The sequence below is a fragment of the Falco naumanni genome, chromosome 7 (genome assembly GCF_017639655.2).
Source record: "Falco naumanni isolate bFalNau1 chromosome 7, bFalNau1.pat, whole genome shotgun sequence".
Classification (NCBI taxonomy): domain Eukaryota; kingdom Metazoa; phylum Chordata; class Aves; order Falconiformes; family Falconidae; genus Falco; species Falco naumanni.
Window position 1 is genome coordinate 6643477 of NC_054060.1, and position 13128 is coordinate 6656604.

Consider the following 13128-nt stretch of genomic DNA (forward strand, 5'->3'; position numbering starts at 1 on the left):
TGTGTCTCAAGACTTGCTTCTGGCTGGGACTGGGGATGTGGACTTTTGCCCAATTCTAAGATTTATTAAGACTTATCCAGTAAGAATGATTTACATGTTTCTGGAAACTTCAGGCTTCTTTCTTCCTTAGTTTTTTTTTTTTTTATTTTAATCCTCAAGTTCTTAGGCTTTTCTTAATCAGATACTTCTAAGCTGTTGAACAAGGTGGGAGGAAGAACCTCACTTTGTAAAACTGCTCTTTTGGCTCACAACCTGCACAAGCAGATGGAAGGGTTTTTCCTCTGACTTCAAATAGAAAGCTCTGCCTTGACCACAAACAGGTATGGAAAGGTGGTTGCTTGTTGCTTTATAGCTTAAAAGTGAAGCATACAGAAGGCATTAGGTAAAAGTGAACTATGTAATGAAACCATTGTTTGTACTTTGGTATGAATTCCCAAGAACTTGAATTATGAAAGATCATATAAAAAGCCTTCAGGAGATGTTCCCCCACCACCACCACACACACATTTAGAGCAGTTACGCAAGAAGCCTCTTACTGATGCAGATGTTCTGGAAATATCTATCTGGAAGAGACTCACTAACAGACTTAGAGTTAATGCAGTGCTGTTAATCTGCTATATAATATTACTTAACCACTGAAAAGTAAAATATTTTGGATATTGAAAAATCTGAAGTTAAGGAAGTGTTCAGAGGCACAAAAAAATCCTGAAAATGTTAGTTGCTAAAGAAATGCAGCTAAGTATTTTTCATTGTCTTTTGGATGAGTATATGCTGGAGGAACAAAGTTTTTTTGTTTTCTTTAAATTGGACTGGCGTTAAAACTGAACAGAAAAACATGTTATCACCTATAAAATATATTTGTTTTTATTTATGCCTTTCAAAAACACTGCAATGAAGGAAAGCTTTTAAGAGTGATATCGCATATGTATTTTTTTTTTTTAAATATGTTTCTTATACTGGAAACTTAATAACAAAGACCAGAAGATGGACTTGGGAGAGTGAGGACAAGCAGAGAATCTATCAGTAGAGCTGTTCCTGGGTGTTCCAGAATTACCTGTGTGTTAATCAAAGATCACTATGAATGAAAATTATAATTGCACCCATGTCTGCAAGGACCTACTTTCCTAGCAGACACCGAATGCAGGTGTGAACTGTTAGTACTAAAAAATTTAATCTGTGTTTTGTATGGTTCTACACTATTTTTACTTGAGGAATTAGGCCGTTCTGCAGTTGCTCTGTGCCCAGTCTGGTTTCCTTCTGACTGTGCTGATACTCAGCTCAGGTGTTTCGACTGGGAAGTTTTTCCTGCGTTTTCTTTTTCCCCTCCCTAGGAAGATGACTAAAGGGAGCATTAGCATTCAGAGAGCTCTCTGAATGAGGATGGCATCTAGCATGGCAGCGTCCTGTACATGTTACCAGCAGCACTATAGTTCGTGGCTGCATTTAAACCATTTAATGCTGTCCTTTATGCCTCCTGCGCTCAACGAGGCAGTTCCCATCTCTGGTGGTTGTGCTTTTTCAAGCCTGGCTGCACATCAGCGCACATCTCTGCATCAGATCAGATCCACCCTTTGGATGATTTTTGCCCTTGTATAGACTAAAAAGTGACACCTTTTCAGGGATCAGGTTTGCCAAGAGTGGGGCACAGCGTGTTTCTGTCCACACTATTGTGAACACAGAAACTATTTAATTTCCAAGTATAGAAAAAGTTGGTCCAGACTTGGATGGGCTGAAGACTTGAAGACTTGGGATTTATATTCTTCCCGCCCCCCCCCCCCCCCCCCCCCCCCCCCCCTTTATTTTTTTTTGGAATGAAAGCTTAGCTTTGGAACAGCTCTACAGCCACAAAGGAAAAGCATACGGCTGCTGGCTGGGTGGTGTCCTGGCCCGATTGCACAGTTGTAGCTGATTTGTGTGAGCTTCCAAGCCAGCTGTTCCAGGGCTGACACACACCCTGCCCATATTCCTAGCTCCAGAGCCAGTGACTTCAAAACTTCCATCAGTTTTTATGAAGCAACCAATGGCTGCAAAGGAATAGGTCTCCTCAGCTCAGTTTTGGTTGTGAATATACAAATGTTCGTTGCAGATTTCTGTTAGTAAGGGGCTGGCAGGTGTGCAGCCACTGCTGTGATGTACGTTTTTTTTCTTTTTTTTTTTTTTTTTCCTGTGATTATTTGTATTTTGAAATGCATACCTGCTAAAAAGCACTTTCAGCATGGAGCAAGATCTCCACTGATAAAATAATAATTTCATTCCTTCCTCTGTGTCTGCCATAGTTTACTAATCAAGATTCTTTCTGTGCGCCACTTACTGACATCAGCTTCAGAGCTGGTACTGTGGGTAACATTAATGTGGGGAGGGCAAGGAAAAGAACTTGGAAAATTCTTTTTAAAGAGAGTGGAGGGAAAACGGATGTACTGAAATACCTGGCCTTTCAATCTAGTTCTAGTGCTCTGTTGTGTGCACCCAAATGGGGAGTTACTGTTAGGCTGGCCTGCAAGAGGCGCTTTCCAAAAAAAACCGGACCCAGAGCTGGGTCCCAAAGCGTTGTTACTTTATCATATGCTGAAGGGGTGACGTCCCCTGTAAATTTGACTTGCTGCTTACACGCTGTACTTGCCACTCCGTTAGCTGTCCTGCTGCTTAGGTATCAGTATCAGCATACCCAAGACTTGCTTTTAAAACACACGGTCTAGACTTTTTCAGTGGTTTGTTGACTCGGGTTTGGCGGTGATGTCTTAAAAACACCCCGCCTTCCCCTCCGCGATGCAAAGCTGAAACGCCTTGCTGCGGCGGCTGCCGCCAGCCGGCCGGTGGGGACGCGGGGGGGGGCTTGGGCAGGCAGCTGGGGAGTGTGTGTGTGGGGGCGGGGGGGGCAGGGGGTGCCCCCCGCCTCCCCCAGCCCGACCCGCAGCAGGACTGGACTTGCTGGGGACAGAGGCGAGCCGGGCAGCCCGCTGCACTGCGGGGCCGCGCCGTGCGATGGCAATGTTGGCCCGGCTTTCGGGCCAGGAGCGACCGGTGACATTTCGGGTTTGTCCCTTGAACTGGCATCTGCTGAGTGATTCAGCTGAGAGGAAAGGTTGTGACTGGTCCGTGGCAGGACCAGAAGAGGATGGGGAGGGGGGGGAGAAAAAAATAAAAAAACCCCAGTGGGTGCTGGAGCTGCGGAAGGAGTTTCTGCATCATTTGGGAAAATGCAACGGCGCTGGAAATACTGTGACAGACACAAATGCTGCTGGTTGCCCAGCTAGATTTTTTCCACCGTGAGTCTGTTACCTTGAGTACATGAAGTATGCTCATTTTCCAGTGCCTGGGTAGTTTTTAAAGTATCAGTTTAAGTACTGGAACATTCATAATTAAAGTTTCCGGAGCACTTGGGAAGTAGTTCACTTCTTTAACTATTATTTTAAAATATGGTAAAGAATATATATTGTAGAAGATGCATCCTGTATTAGAGTGGGCTCATCAATGTGGAAAAATTGGAGGTCAAAACAGATAGGAAAAAGTAGTGGTTATATTGTGAGATGGTCCCTCTTTCTTCTATAGAGTCTCATCTCCTACGTGGAAGAAACTTTTTTTCTTTTAGTATTAAGCTTCTTTATTCCAAAAGGATGACATCTATTCTGTATGCACAAGAACAGCTCGCCACTTCAAGGACTTGGCTTTTTCATCTTTTAAAAATAGGATTACCGTTTTGTTAATCTGATTACGAACCTAAACTGTGTGGGCCTGTCAAGTGGGCTCTTGCCGGCTGGTCTGGGTGCTAATCTCACTGGAGTGAGTGGGATGGGAGCACGGAGACGGAGCACACATGACGTGCATCCTCTTCTGATTTTGGAGAGCCCTCAGAACATTTCCTCATGCATTCCCACACAGAATAGAAAACATGCTGCATAAAAATGTGTTTATGCTTGTGTGCAGTGTTATATGAGAAAAACACCGTGCCTTTTCATACATAGTAGCTGTAATATATAGTGTTAACTATGTATTGAGACTAAGAGCTGTATTAATAGGGGAAGGCACTTAAATGTGATTATGCAGTACGACCTTTCTCTGCCAACCAGATTAAAAACATACTCTAGGCAGGTAACGGCAGGGTTATAATTCAGCTGGAAGAACTAAGCTATGCTCTTCAAGTTTTCCCTTGATCTTCCTTTTTTTTTTCTCTCCTTTTTTTCCTATAGTAGAAACAGCGGCTGCTCTATGCAAGAACAGGGCAGGGGGCAGAAGCAGTAAAAGGGGCATTTGCCAACCTAACATTTTGGAACGTGAGTTTGGTGCAATAAATGAAATAAAGCGAGGCATTTTGATGTGCTCAGGGAGGATGTGTGAGCATCACAGCATTCTCAGGTGCTACCCCCTCTTTACAGCTGGATGTTGGTGGTGGACCACAGCCGGTGGTGTGATCTCACACAGCAGCAGTGTGAACTCCAAGTGTGCCTCCTCTCTGGGTTTAATCTTGGCACCAAGAAAGCACCTCTTCCTTCTCCTGCCCCTTCCCCAAGTGCCCTCTGCTCACCCCCTGCATGTGGTGAGGTCCAGGACTGTAATTTCTCTGGAGGCTGGGGGAGGTGGGAACGTGCCAAAAGAGAACTTGGGGCAGAGGAGATCTAACACGGGACTGTACTGCTCTGCTTCATCGTTTCCATGTGTGCTGAAGTTGCATGAAGTTTTCAATTCTGATGACTAACTACTTTTGTTCATGGGAAGAAGCCAAGTGACAGCTCCTCAGCCCCAACCTTCTCTTTTTTATTGCCTTTTAACCACGCTAGCTCTGCCTTTTCCTGTAATTCATAGGCCACAGTGGCTTTCCCTTGAATCAGGAGGTTTTTTACTGCTGATTTGGAGCACACCGAGAGTAATCCCATTCCTGTTCATGGACCTGCCACATCTGCCTCTCTTGGAAAGGAGTGGCCATACTTTTTATTTTAGCTTGAATCTTGTATTTCAGGACCTGATGATCAGGCTTGTGGGGAAGGAGGGGAAGAAGCAGTGTTTGATGAGGTTCCTTTTGAAGAGGCTTTTGAAAGTGGGGTAAATGATCCACGTGTGCAGAGCGGCACAGGCTGAGGATAACCCCAGGCTTTGCAGAAAGGGATCAGGGCACCAGTAGTTAGAAATAATAGCGAAGAATTGCAAATCCTGGGAAGCAGAAAGGAATTATGGGGTGGGGGGTGGGGGTGTGTGGAGAAGGGAGGATTTCCCCATATGGAAGGGATGGAAAGGACAGATAGGAAAAAAGGTTTTCTTGGTATAAATAGGGGTTTGGGGTTATTTTAGTAGGAAAGAACTGAGGTGAATCTTGCATCCCATTCCCTGTTCCCTGGAGGAAGGTCCCAGAAACGCAAGGGGCACAGCCCTGGGTCTGCCCGGTGCCTGTCTCGGGGGGGAACACCTCCACGCCTTGTGCATTGGCAGCCTTTGAGGAGCCCTTTGGGTTCATCAACCTCTTCTCCGCCTGGTAGCACACGTGAAGCTGTTGGGAAGCTGTTAACATTGATTGCACCCAAGCTAGTGCTGTGTTTGTAACCCTTCCCTGGTGTTTTGCAGCTCTCAAAGGCATGCGGCCTCAGCCTCAGAAACTCTTCTTGCCTTCCAGCTGGCTTCTGCGGAGTGATGGATGGTGCTCCTGTACTTCCCTGGCGTTACCTGCCTTCCATCTGTTCCATCTTGGACTTTTTCTTCCTTTTCCTGTCTTTCACCATTTAGTTCTTACATTCCCCTTCCTGCAAATATACATCTCACTGCTCCTGTGTTCTGCCTGTGGGCAACTGAAAGCAGAACTCCCGCTTTTCTTTCCTGTTAATTACTTGTATTTCTTCTCTAGTTTCTATTTATATTTAATCTTATTTTTGTTTAATACCAGAAATCGTGTTGGCGTTTCCCCTGTTATTTGTTGCTCCTGATATCACGAGAGTTCATTGGTGCTGACCTCTGTATGAGGATTGCACCATCACAAGAGCAATACAACCCCCACAAAAGCATTGTTTTCAAGACATATCACAGAGTTCATCAGATAAGCAGATCGTGGTATTACCTGCTAGTGCCCAGAGGCGTGACAGTTACTTATGGTACAAGGATGTAAAAATCTCTCACGTATGCCTCTTTTTGGCTTATTAATATACACCATTGATTTGGTACAGTTTTGATTTGGTACTCTTTTGCAACGGTTTTTGCTCAAGAGCAGGCTGCTGTTATGCTGAGGCTTTCTTCTTCTCAGTTTGTCGTGGATGACACCACAATATAAATAAATTTTAAAATGGGAAAGACTGGCAGTTAGGAAAAGCAAGAAAGCGCCACGATAACCAGGAGGTCAGCAGGTTGCACTAGATATGTTTCTTCTGTAAAGACTGGAGGCTTTTTTTCCTCCAAGATGTCAGGGGTTTTGGGGCTGCAGTGTTTGAAGCTGAAGCACTCTGTAGATGAAACGTGCTGGAGAGTTAGTGCAGACAAAGAAAAAAGCAATCTTCACCTGCTACAGCTAACAACTTATTCACTCCTTTGAGCAGTCATCATAGCCTCTGGATGGAAATAGACTGACCTATTTCTGGTCGGTTTAATTAGCAAGATGGGGAAAAAGCTGCCTGTGCTTTCGCTCCCCTTGGCACCAGCGTACATGCTGCATGAACACACCAGCGCCAGGTGAAACCAGGGCTGGGGGCCCACTCCTGACCGCTGTGACCCTCCGGCCCTGCACGCACCATGGGCCACAGCGGGATGGTCCAGGGCCTGGGCTGCAGGGTCCGGCAGTGCAGGGCTGGGGAGCTGCGTCCCTGCCTGCGGAGACTCGGCACGACCTGTGCTGGGTCTCTGCGGGGATGGGCGATGGACCTCTGCTGCTGGGCACCGGTACTTGGTGCCCGGCCTGTGTCGGGGAACTGGTCTCCCAGTGCCTCCCCATCCCGGTCCGAAGGGTCTAACTGGAGTCCCAGTGCTGGTCCCTGTGCCAGGGTTCTGTCCTGGGGTCTTGGTGCAGGGCGCTGGGCTGGGGTCCCTGCCCTGAGATGACACCCAGGGTCTCAGTCCCTGTGCCAGGAGCACCCACGCTCTCCCGGGCTCCTGTCCCAGCCTCTCGGTCTGGGCAGCAGGGCCGTGGTTCTGGGGTCCCCAGGTGGGGTGCTATCCCAGGGTCCCCGTCCCCTGCTGCTCCCGGGGCCGGTCCCTGCCCCGGGGGTCTCGGTCCCCCTCCCCGCCCCAGGCCCCCTGTCCCGGTGCGAGCCGGGGGCGGTCTCGGCCTTTCCCGCCGCGGGGTCTCCTCCGCCGCGGCCCCACCGCCACGGCCGGGCGGGGCCACGGGCCGCACACGGCGCCTGTGCCGAGGGGCAGGGCCGGGGAGGCGGGCGGCCCCTTCCCCTCCCTCCCCTCCGCTTCCCGTCCCTGCCCCTTCCCCCATGGCGGCGCTGGGCGACTCGGCGCGGCTGGCGGCGGCGGCGCAGCGCGGGGCGGCGGCGCTGTGAGGAGCCGCGCGGGGCCTGCGCGGCGCGGCGCCGGGCGGGCATGGCGGGCCGCGGCCGCCGCGCCTGGCTCAGCGTCCTGCTGGGGCTGGTGCTGGGCTTCGTGCTCGCATCGCGCCTCGTCCTGCCCCGCGCCTCCGAGCTGGCGGCGGCGGCGCGGCCCCACCGAGCCCGCCCGCAGGGCTGCCGCCCGCCGCCCGCCGCCGCCCCGCCGCGCCGCCCCGGCCCGCCGGCCCAGAGCTTTCTCTTCGTGGGGGTCATGACGGCGCAGAAGTACCTGCGGAGCCGCGCCGTGGCTGCCCACCGGTGAGCGGGCGCGGGGGGGGCGGCTCCGCTCGGCTGCCGGGGGCTGCCGGGCTGGGGGCGGGCGGGCGCGGGGCGGGCCGGCCCTGAGGAGCGCCTGAGGGAAGAGCCGCCGGGCGGGGGTCTCCTGCGGCCGGGCCCTCAGGGCCGGGGTCCCCCCGTCGGCCCGGGGGCCGCTGCCCTTCCCGGGGCAGGTGCGAGCGAGCCGGAGGGGTCCCTGCGGGCGCGCTCAGGCCCGGCTCCCCTCGCCTCAGCCCGGGCACTCACCGGGCGGCCGGGCCGGGCCGGGCTGTGGGGTGAGGGAGGAGAGGTGCCCCCGCTCTCACTGCCGCCGGGGCGGGTCAGGGGCGGCGTGCGGGGCCTGGCTCAGCCGGGGGCTGGCAGAGGAGCCAGCGGTCCTGGCAGCCCCGCCGTAGTGAGGGGGCACCTACTGCCCATCACGGGGGAGACGTGGTCGCCAAAGCGCTTCCCTCACTGCCTGTGCCCTGGGCACGGCTGTGTCACGCCGGTGCAGCCCTCAGCTGCCGCTTCAGGAGGGAGCCGGCGGCCTGAGCATAACAATAACCATAAACTTTGGAGACCACTGTCACCCCATGGATAGGTTCAGAAAAGACCACCGCGCCAAGCCGAGAGGGTGTGCTTAGGAACGAGACTCAGAAAACACATCTGGGAACAAAGAGTAAAATCCATCTCTGTTTGCCGCAGCTGCCGCTGAGGCTGGAGCAGGTAGCTAAACTGCTCGAATGGGGAAAGTCAGCCTGGGTGAAACGCTGGCGGCTTCGGCGAGTGAAGCTAGCGCAGGAACCGGAGTCTCGGAGCCGTGTGTTCATTACCTGAGTGCGCCTGGTTTTGGAGCGGGGATGATGGTTGTGCTTTGCACCGCCTGCCGTCGCCCGTGGCGTGCTCTCCAGCTGTAGCTGGGTATGGCCATGAGTGCTGTGTGCTAACGGGAGTCCTGTCCAAAGCCTCGGCAGCATCGGAATAATCATATCTTCTGTGAGAGATGTGTCTGTGGCTTTGGTGAAACTCTGCGCTGCTGAAATGTGCTTATTGCTTTGGTGTTTGCACTGCCAGGCCGTGCTGGGAGGCTGTGCAGGAAGCCTGCTTGGGAAATCTGAAAGAGTTCAGAGCTAAAATGTCAGCTTGGGTATATACCCCGACTAGGATTGAGCACTGCCATCAGAGGAGTAGCCAGGAGCGCTCTGGGGCAGATTTTGTTCTAGTAAAACATCGCTTTTAGTCTTGTGCTAGAACAAACGCTTCTCTGCCTCCTGCTGGCCCAGGTTGAAAAGCACTTGGCCCTATTGCCCAGTAAGAACAGAATGGCAAGACCCGTGTATGATGGACCATCTCCCCCTTCCTCCTCCCCCTGGCCAGCTGTGGTTTGGGGAAAGGGTAGCTCTCTTTATATCGGCATCAAATGCAGTAAAATGTCTTAATTTGGGCAATCTGAAGCATGTTATCCACCAGCGATGGTTTTAATAGAAACATAATGCCTTCTTTCAGCAGTAGACTTGTAATTAAGTTACAGAGAGTGCATGATTGATGCTTTGAAATGGGTGAAAGAATGTGTTTCTTCAGGGTTATGTATTTTTCACTGTGTGGGATGGAGCATTTTGGATTGCAAATCTCATGAGCCATGTAATTTACATTTACATACAGAAAGGCTGGAGTCGTGTTGGGACATCACGTAACAGGTTTTGTGCAGAGTAGTTTGTCTAGCATCCATCAGATTTTGCGTCAGGAATTCAAGAAAGGGAAATTTATCACAGTACTGTCCAGAGATGGGTGTTAGTTGTGAAGCATTTCACTTTGCTGATGTGGCTGAAGGATTCTTGTCCTTGGCTTTGCCCGTGCTTGCTGAATGGTCCTGTGCTGTGGGAGAGCTGGCTTTACAGAACCAGATCTGTGACATCTACTCGCACAAAAAAACAGCTAAAGATGCAACTTAACAAATCCAGCTAATGGAATTGGGCTCCTTCAGTCCTCAGAAGGAGATCTGAGTATGGCTTTTTACTGCACTGCTGTTTTGGTTTAACCTCTGGAGATGATGCCTGCTCTCGTAAGGGACAAATATAAAGAGACCTCTTAACGTTGTGGTAGGGCTAAATGCATTTTTCTCATCTCCTTTGGTAAATGAAATGAGCCTAATGTCCTGGTGATGTGAGGGAAGGTGGGGAGGAGGGAAGAGGAAGACAAACCTGAAATCTTAAAGGGCTTTTGATTGCCACGAAGTACTCAGGCAGACAATTGCTGGGATTACTACATTGACAAAGCATCCTGGTGAGCTGAATCGCTGGCACAGCGAGTGAAATGGGAAGCTGCTAGCAAGGCATTCCCGGGGTGGCAGCGTGTGCAGAGCCTTGATACCACGCTAGCCAGAGCACTGAAAGGAATTAGGGATTCAGAGGCTGAATACCTCCAAATTGCTGTGGCTCAAAGGCCATTTACAGACACAGCTAAAAGGGACCGGAGCGGAAAGCATTTGCTGATCCTTGCTGCTGTGAATCTAGATAGGGTCTAACAAGAGGGGAAGCAATCCACTTCCTGAACATCAATCATGAGCAAAATGACCACTGCAAGGCAAAACAGGCCTGCTGGATTTTCAGGAGATGCCGGCTCTTTGAAACAGTTGTGCTTTTGTAGTCTGGGAGGCAGAGAATAAGCTTTAGATCTACTAGTTTTCGCAGGGCAGATTTGTAGGTTCAGCAGTTATTGCATCTGACAGCCAGGTTAGCAGAGCTTCCCTTCCAGGAGGCCAGTGAAGTGCAGCAGCAGAAACTGCGGTGTCACATCAAAGGACAAGAAACAGTCAGGAAAAGAGCCGTTCAGGAAGGAGTTAAGGTATGGCTGGGGTTCAGGGAAAGTGCAACAGCATGTGCTAATGGTTTTGCAGTTGAGGGGAGTTGTCCTAGAAGAGCTGCAGGAAGGAGAGGATGGGAAAAAGCAGTCTCCCAGAAGATTTAAGTCTGCTGTCTGAGGAACAGAAATATCAGGCAGTTAACCTTTTTTATTTTTTTTTATTTTTTTTTTTTTTTTTGCATAGCAACTAGATTTCCTGGGAAACATGGCAGGAGACTAGTGTGAATGCAGCTAATAGAAAGATGTCAGAGGTTGGCCTTTGGCAGTATCTCTGCAGGCACACAGCCGCAGCACTTCTCAGTTTGGGACAGTCTCCACGGCACCTTGAAGTGCCATGAGGCCACACACACGAGGACATCAAACGATGCTGGGGCTTGTGCTAAGCTGTCCCATTCTTGCAGCAGAAGGATACCCTTTGGGAGGCTGCATTTCAAACATGCTGCCACACGGTTTGCGGTGGCTCAGAGGGAACAGACTGCACTGGAATCTAAACACCTGAGTGCTTGGAAAAGCTTAAGTGAAAGGCAGCCAGTAGGATTTGGGGTTTAAAGGAGTTTGTATTATCTGTCTAAGCCTGCACAGGCTGCTGCAGAAGTGTAATACAAAACATATTTTTCTGCTTATTTTAAATTCAGAGCCCGGGTCAAAGCTGTTGGGTGTTAGGTGGTTTTGGGCCTTTCTGGTTGCTAGTGAGGTAAGATGATGGCAGGACAAGGTCATGTAAGGTGAGTTTGAACATCGTGACAGCACAATACATGTTTTGCTTAATGTATCAATTGTACTGCAGTATTGAAATAGTGAGAACTCAATGTGTCCTGCTCTTGTATCCTCTAGCAGAGCTATGACATACCTGGGCTTTCCAAGCGGGAAGCGTTTACCTAAAATTTGCAAGAATGTTTAAGGAACAGGAGGAAACAAATACAGTGAGAGCAACCAGCATGGATGCATGGGGGATAAGGGGAAACAAAGTCGCCTACATACCCCAAAATAACCATGTGGCTCAAAGCTCTGGGACACTTGGGCTTTGGTCTTAGTCTGACCCACTGAGTATTGGTGTGCCTACAGATGATGGATTGGTTTCTGTCCCTGTTTCCACAAGGAAGGTGGATGGATATGTGGACAGAAAACTGCCATCCTTTTAAATTGCAGGAGTTTGATTCAAAGGGTTGGACTCAATGATCTTCGTAGATCCCTTCCAACTTGACATTCTATGACTCTAAAGAGCTGTGGAACCTGCTTGGGTTTGCTGTTAAAGCTAGATACCAAGCTGTCCTGTAAAAAATAGAAAGGAACTCTCCCTCAAAATCTGAGTTCTGTAATGCAGATCTTAACTGACAAGCCCTTTTAGACCTATTTGTAAGTTTTAAGAAACAGCTTGTTTTTCTCACCTCTTGTAACAGTCATCTGCAGTACCATGTGCACTAGCAGTGTGTGGTTTCCATGCTCAGTCCTGGCTAAGCTGTGGTTCATTGCTTCCCCTGTAGCAAGCATTGCTGGAAAGATGGGACCTTGAGGAACAGTTATATAAAACTAGACATAATTCAACATGAAATTTAGCTGAACCATGTATTCAAGAAATCAGTCTTTTTTTGTTCGTTATCTCACTGAGTTCTTCACAAATTATGATTTTATTCAGCATAATTATACAAGATGACTATTTCTCAAAACTTTAAATGGTTTCTCTGATCCTCTCAAAGGGAGGTTCCCAAGTTGCAGACAAAAAACAAATAGATTTTTTTGTAATCGTCTCCAGTTTGGGTCTCTACAAAGGGAGCACCGTCTGCATAAGACCATTGACTATGCTTCTGCTGAGTCTGCAGAGCTTATAACAAAGCAAGGTAATACAAATAAATAATAAACACTGGGAACTGAAGGTAAAATATTCCAGATCTCTGCTCCTCCTGCTCCAGGCTATGCTTTTGAAAGTTCTTTTTAAATAAAGAAATGATTTGTGACAACGTTTGGTGACTATAGTAGTGGTCACTTTTTAGAAAATACTGGGTTTTTTTAGCATTCTGTTTGTGCACACATTTTTCTGCATTGCATGAATACCTGTACCAGCTGTGACAAAATCTTTGCACCTAGTTTCCCTGTGACTTGCTCAGATTAGGGTACTCATAGGATATCCAGTGTGCAAAACCAGTTAAGGGATGGTAAAATCGAGTTGGTAGCCACCAATACTGGAACATTACTTGGACTAATGTCCTCTGCTATGAGGTTTCTTCCAAGGAAGCGTTACTGAATTTTTCTGTGTTTGTGTTTGTTTAAATTGCACTTTGATTCCCTTGTCAACACTAGCTTCTGGTTTGTTGGAGTTATGTGCCCTGTGTGCTGAGAGAAACCAGGTCGCACAGCGTCGTGCATGTATTCAGCGCTGCTCCTGGGGAAAGTAATAGAGAGGCTTGCTGTCCTGATTCATGCGCATCCTCCTGTTTAACTGAGCAGATTCAGATTACACAGAGGAGATAAGGCTGGGATCTGTCAGAGCAGTTCAGTTGCTGGGTTT

The 13128-nt window shown here is 49.2% G+C and overlaps 1 protein-coding gene across 1 annotated transcript in view; it reads left to right on the forward strand.

The window, feature by feature from the left end:
- The first annotated feature begins 7443 nt into the window (after positions 1-7443).
- Positions 7444-13128, forward strand: part of CHSY1 (chondroitin sulfate synthase 1) — a 77617-nt gene continuing 71932 nt past the window's right edge. Inside the window, exon 1 of the mRNA XM_040601696.1 lies at positions 7444-7763. Within this exon, the coding sequence (XP_040457630.1) occupies positions 7501-7763 (263 nt within the window). The 5' untranslated portion in view covers positions 7444-7500. The remainder of the gene's footprint in view (positions 7764-13128) is intronic.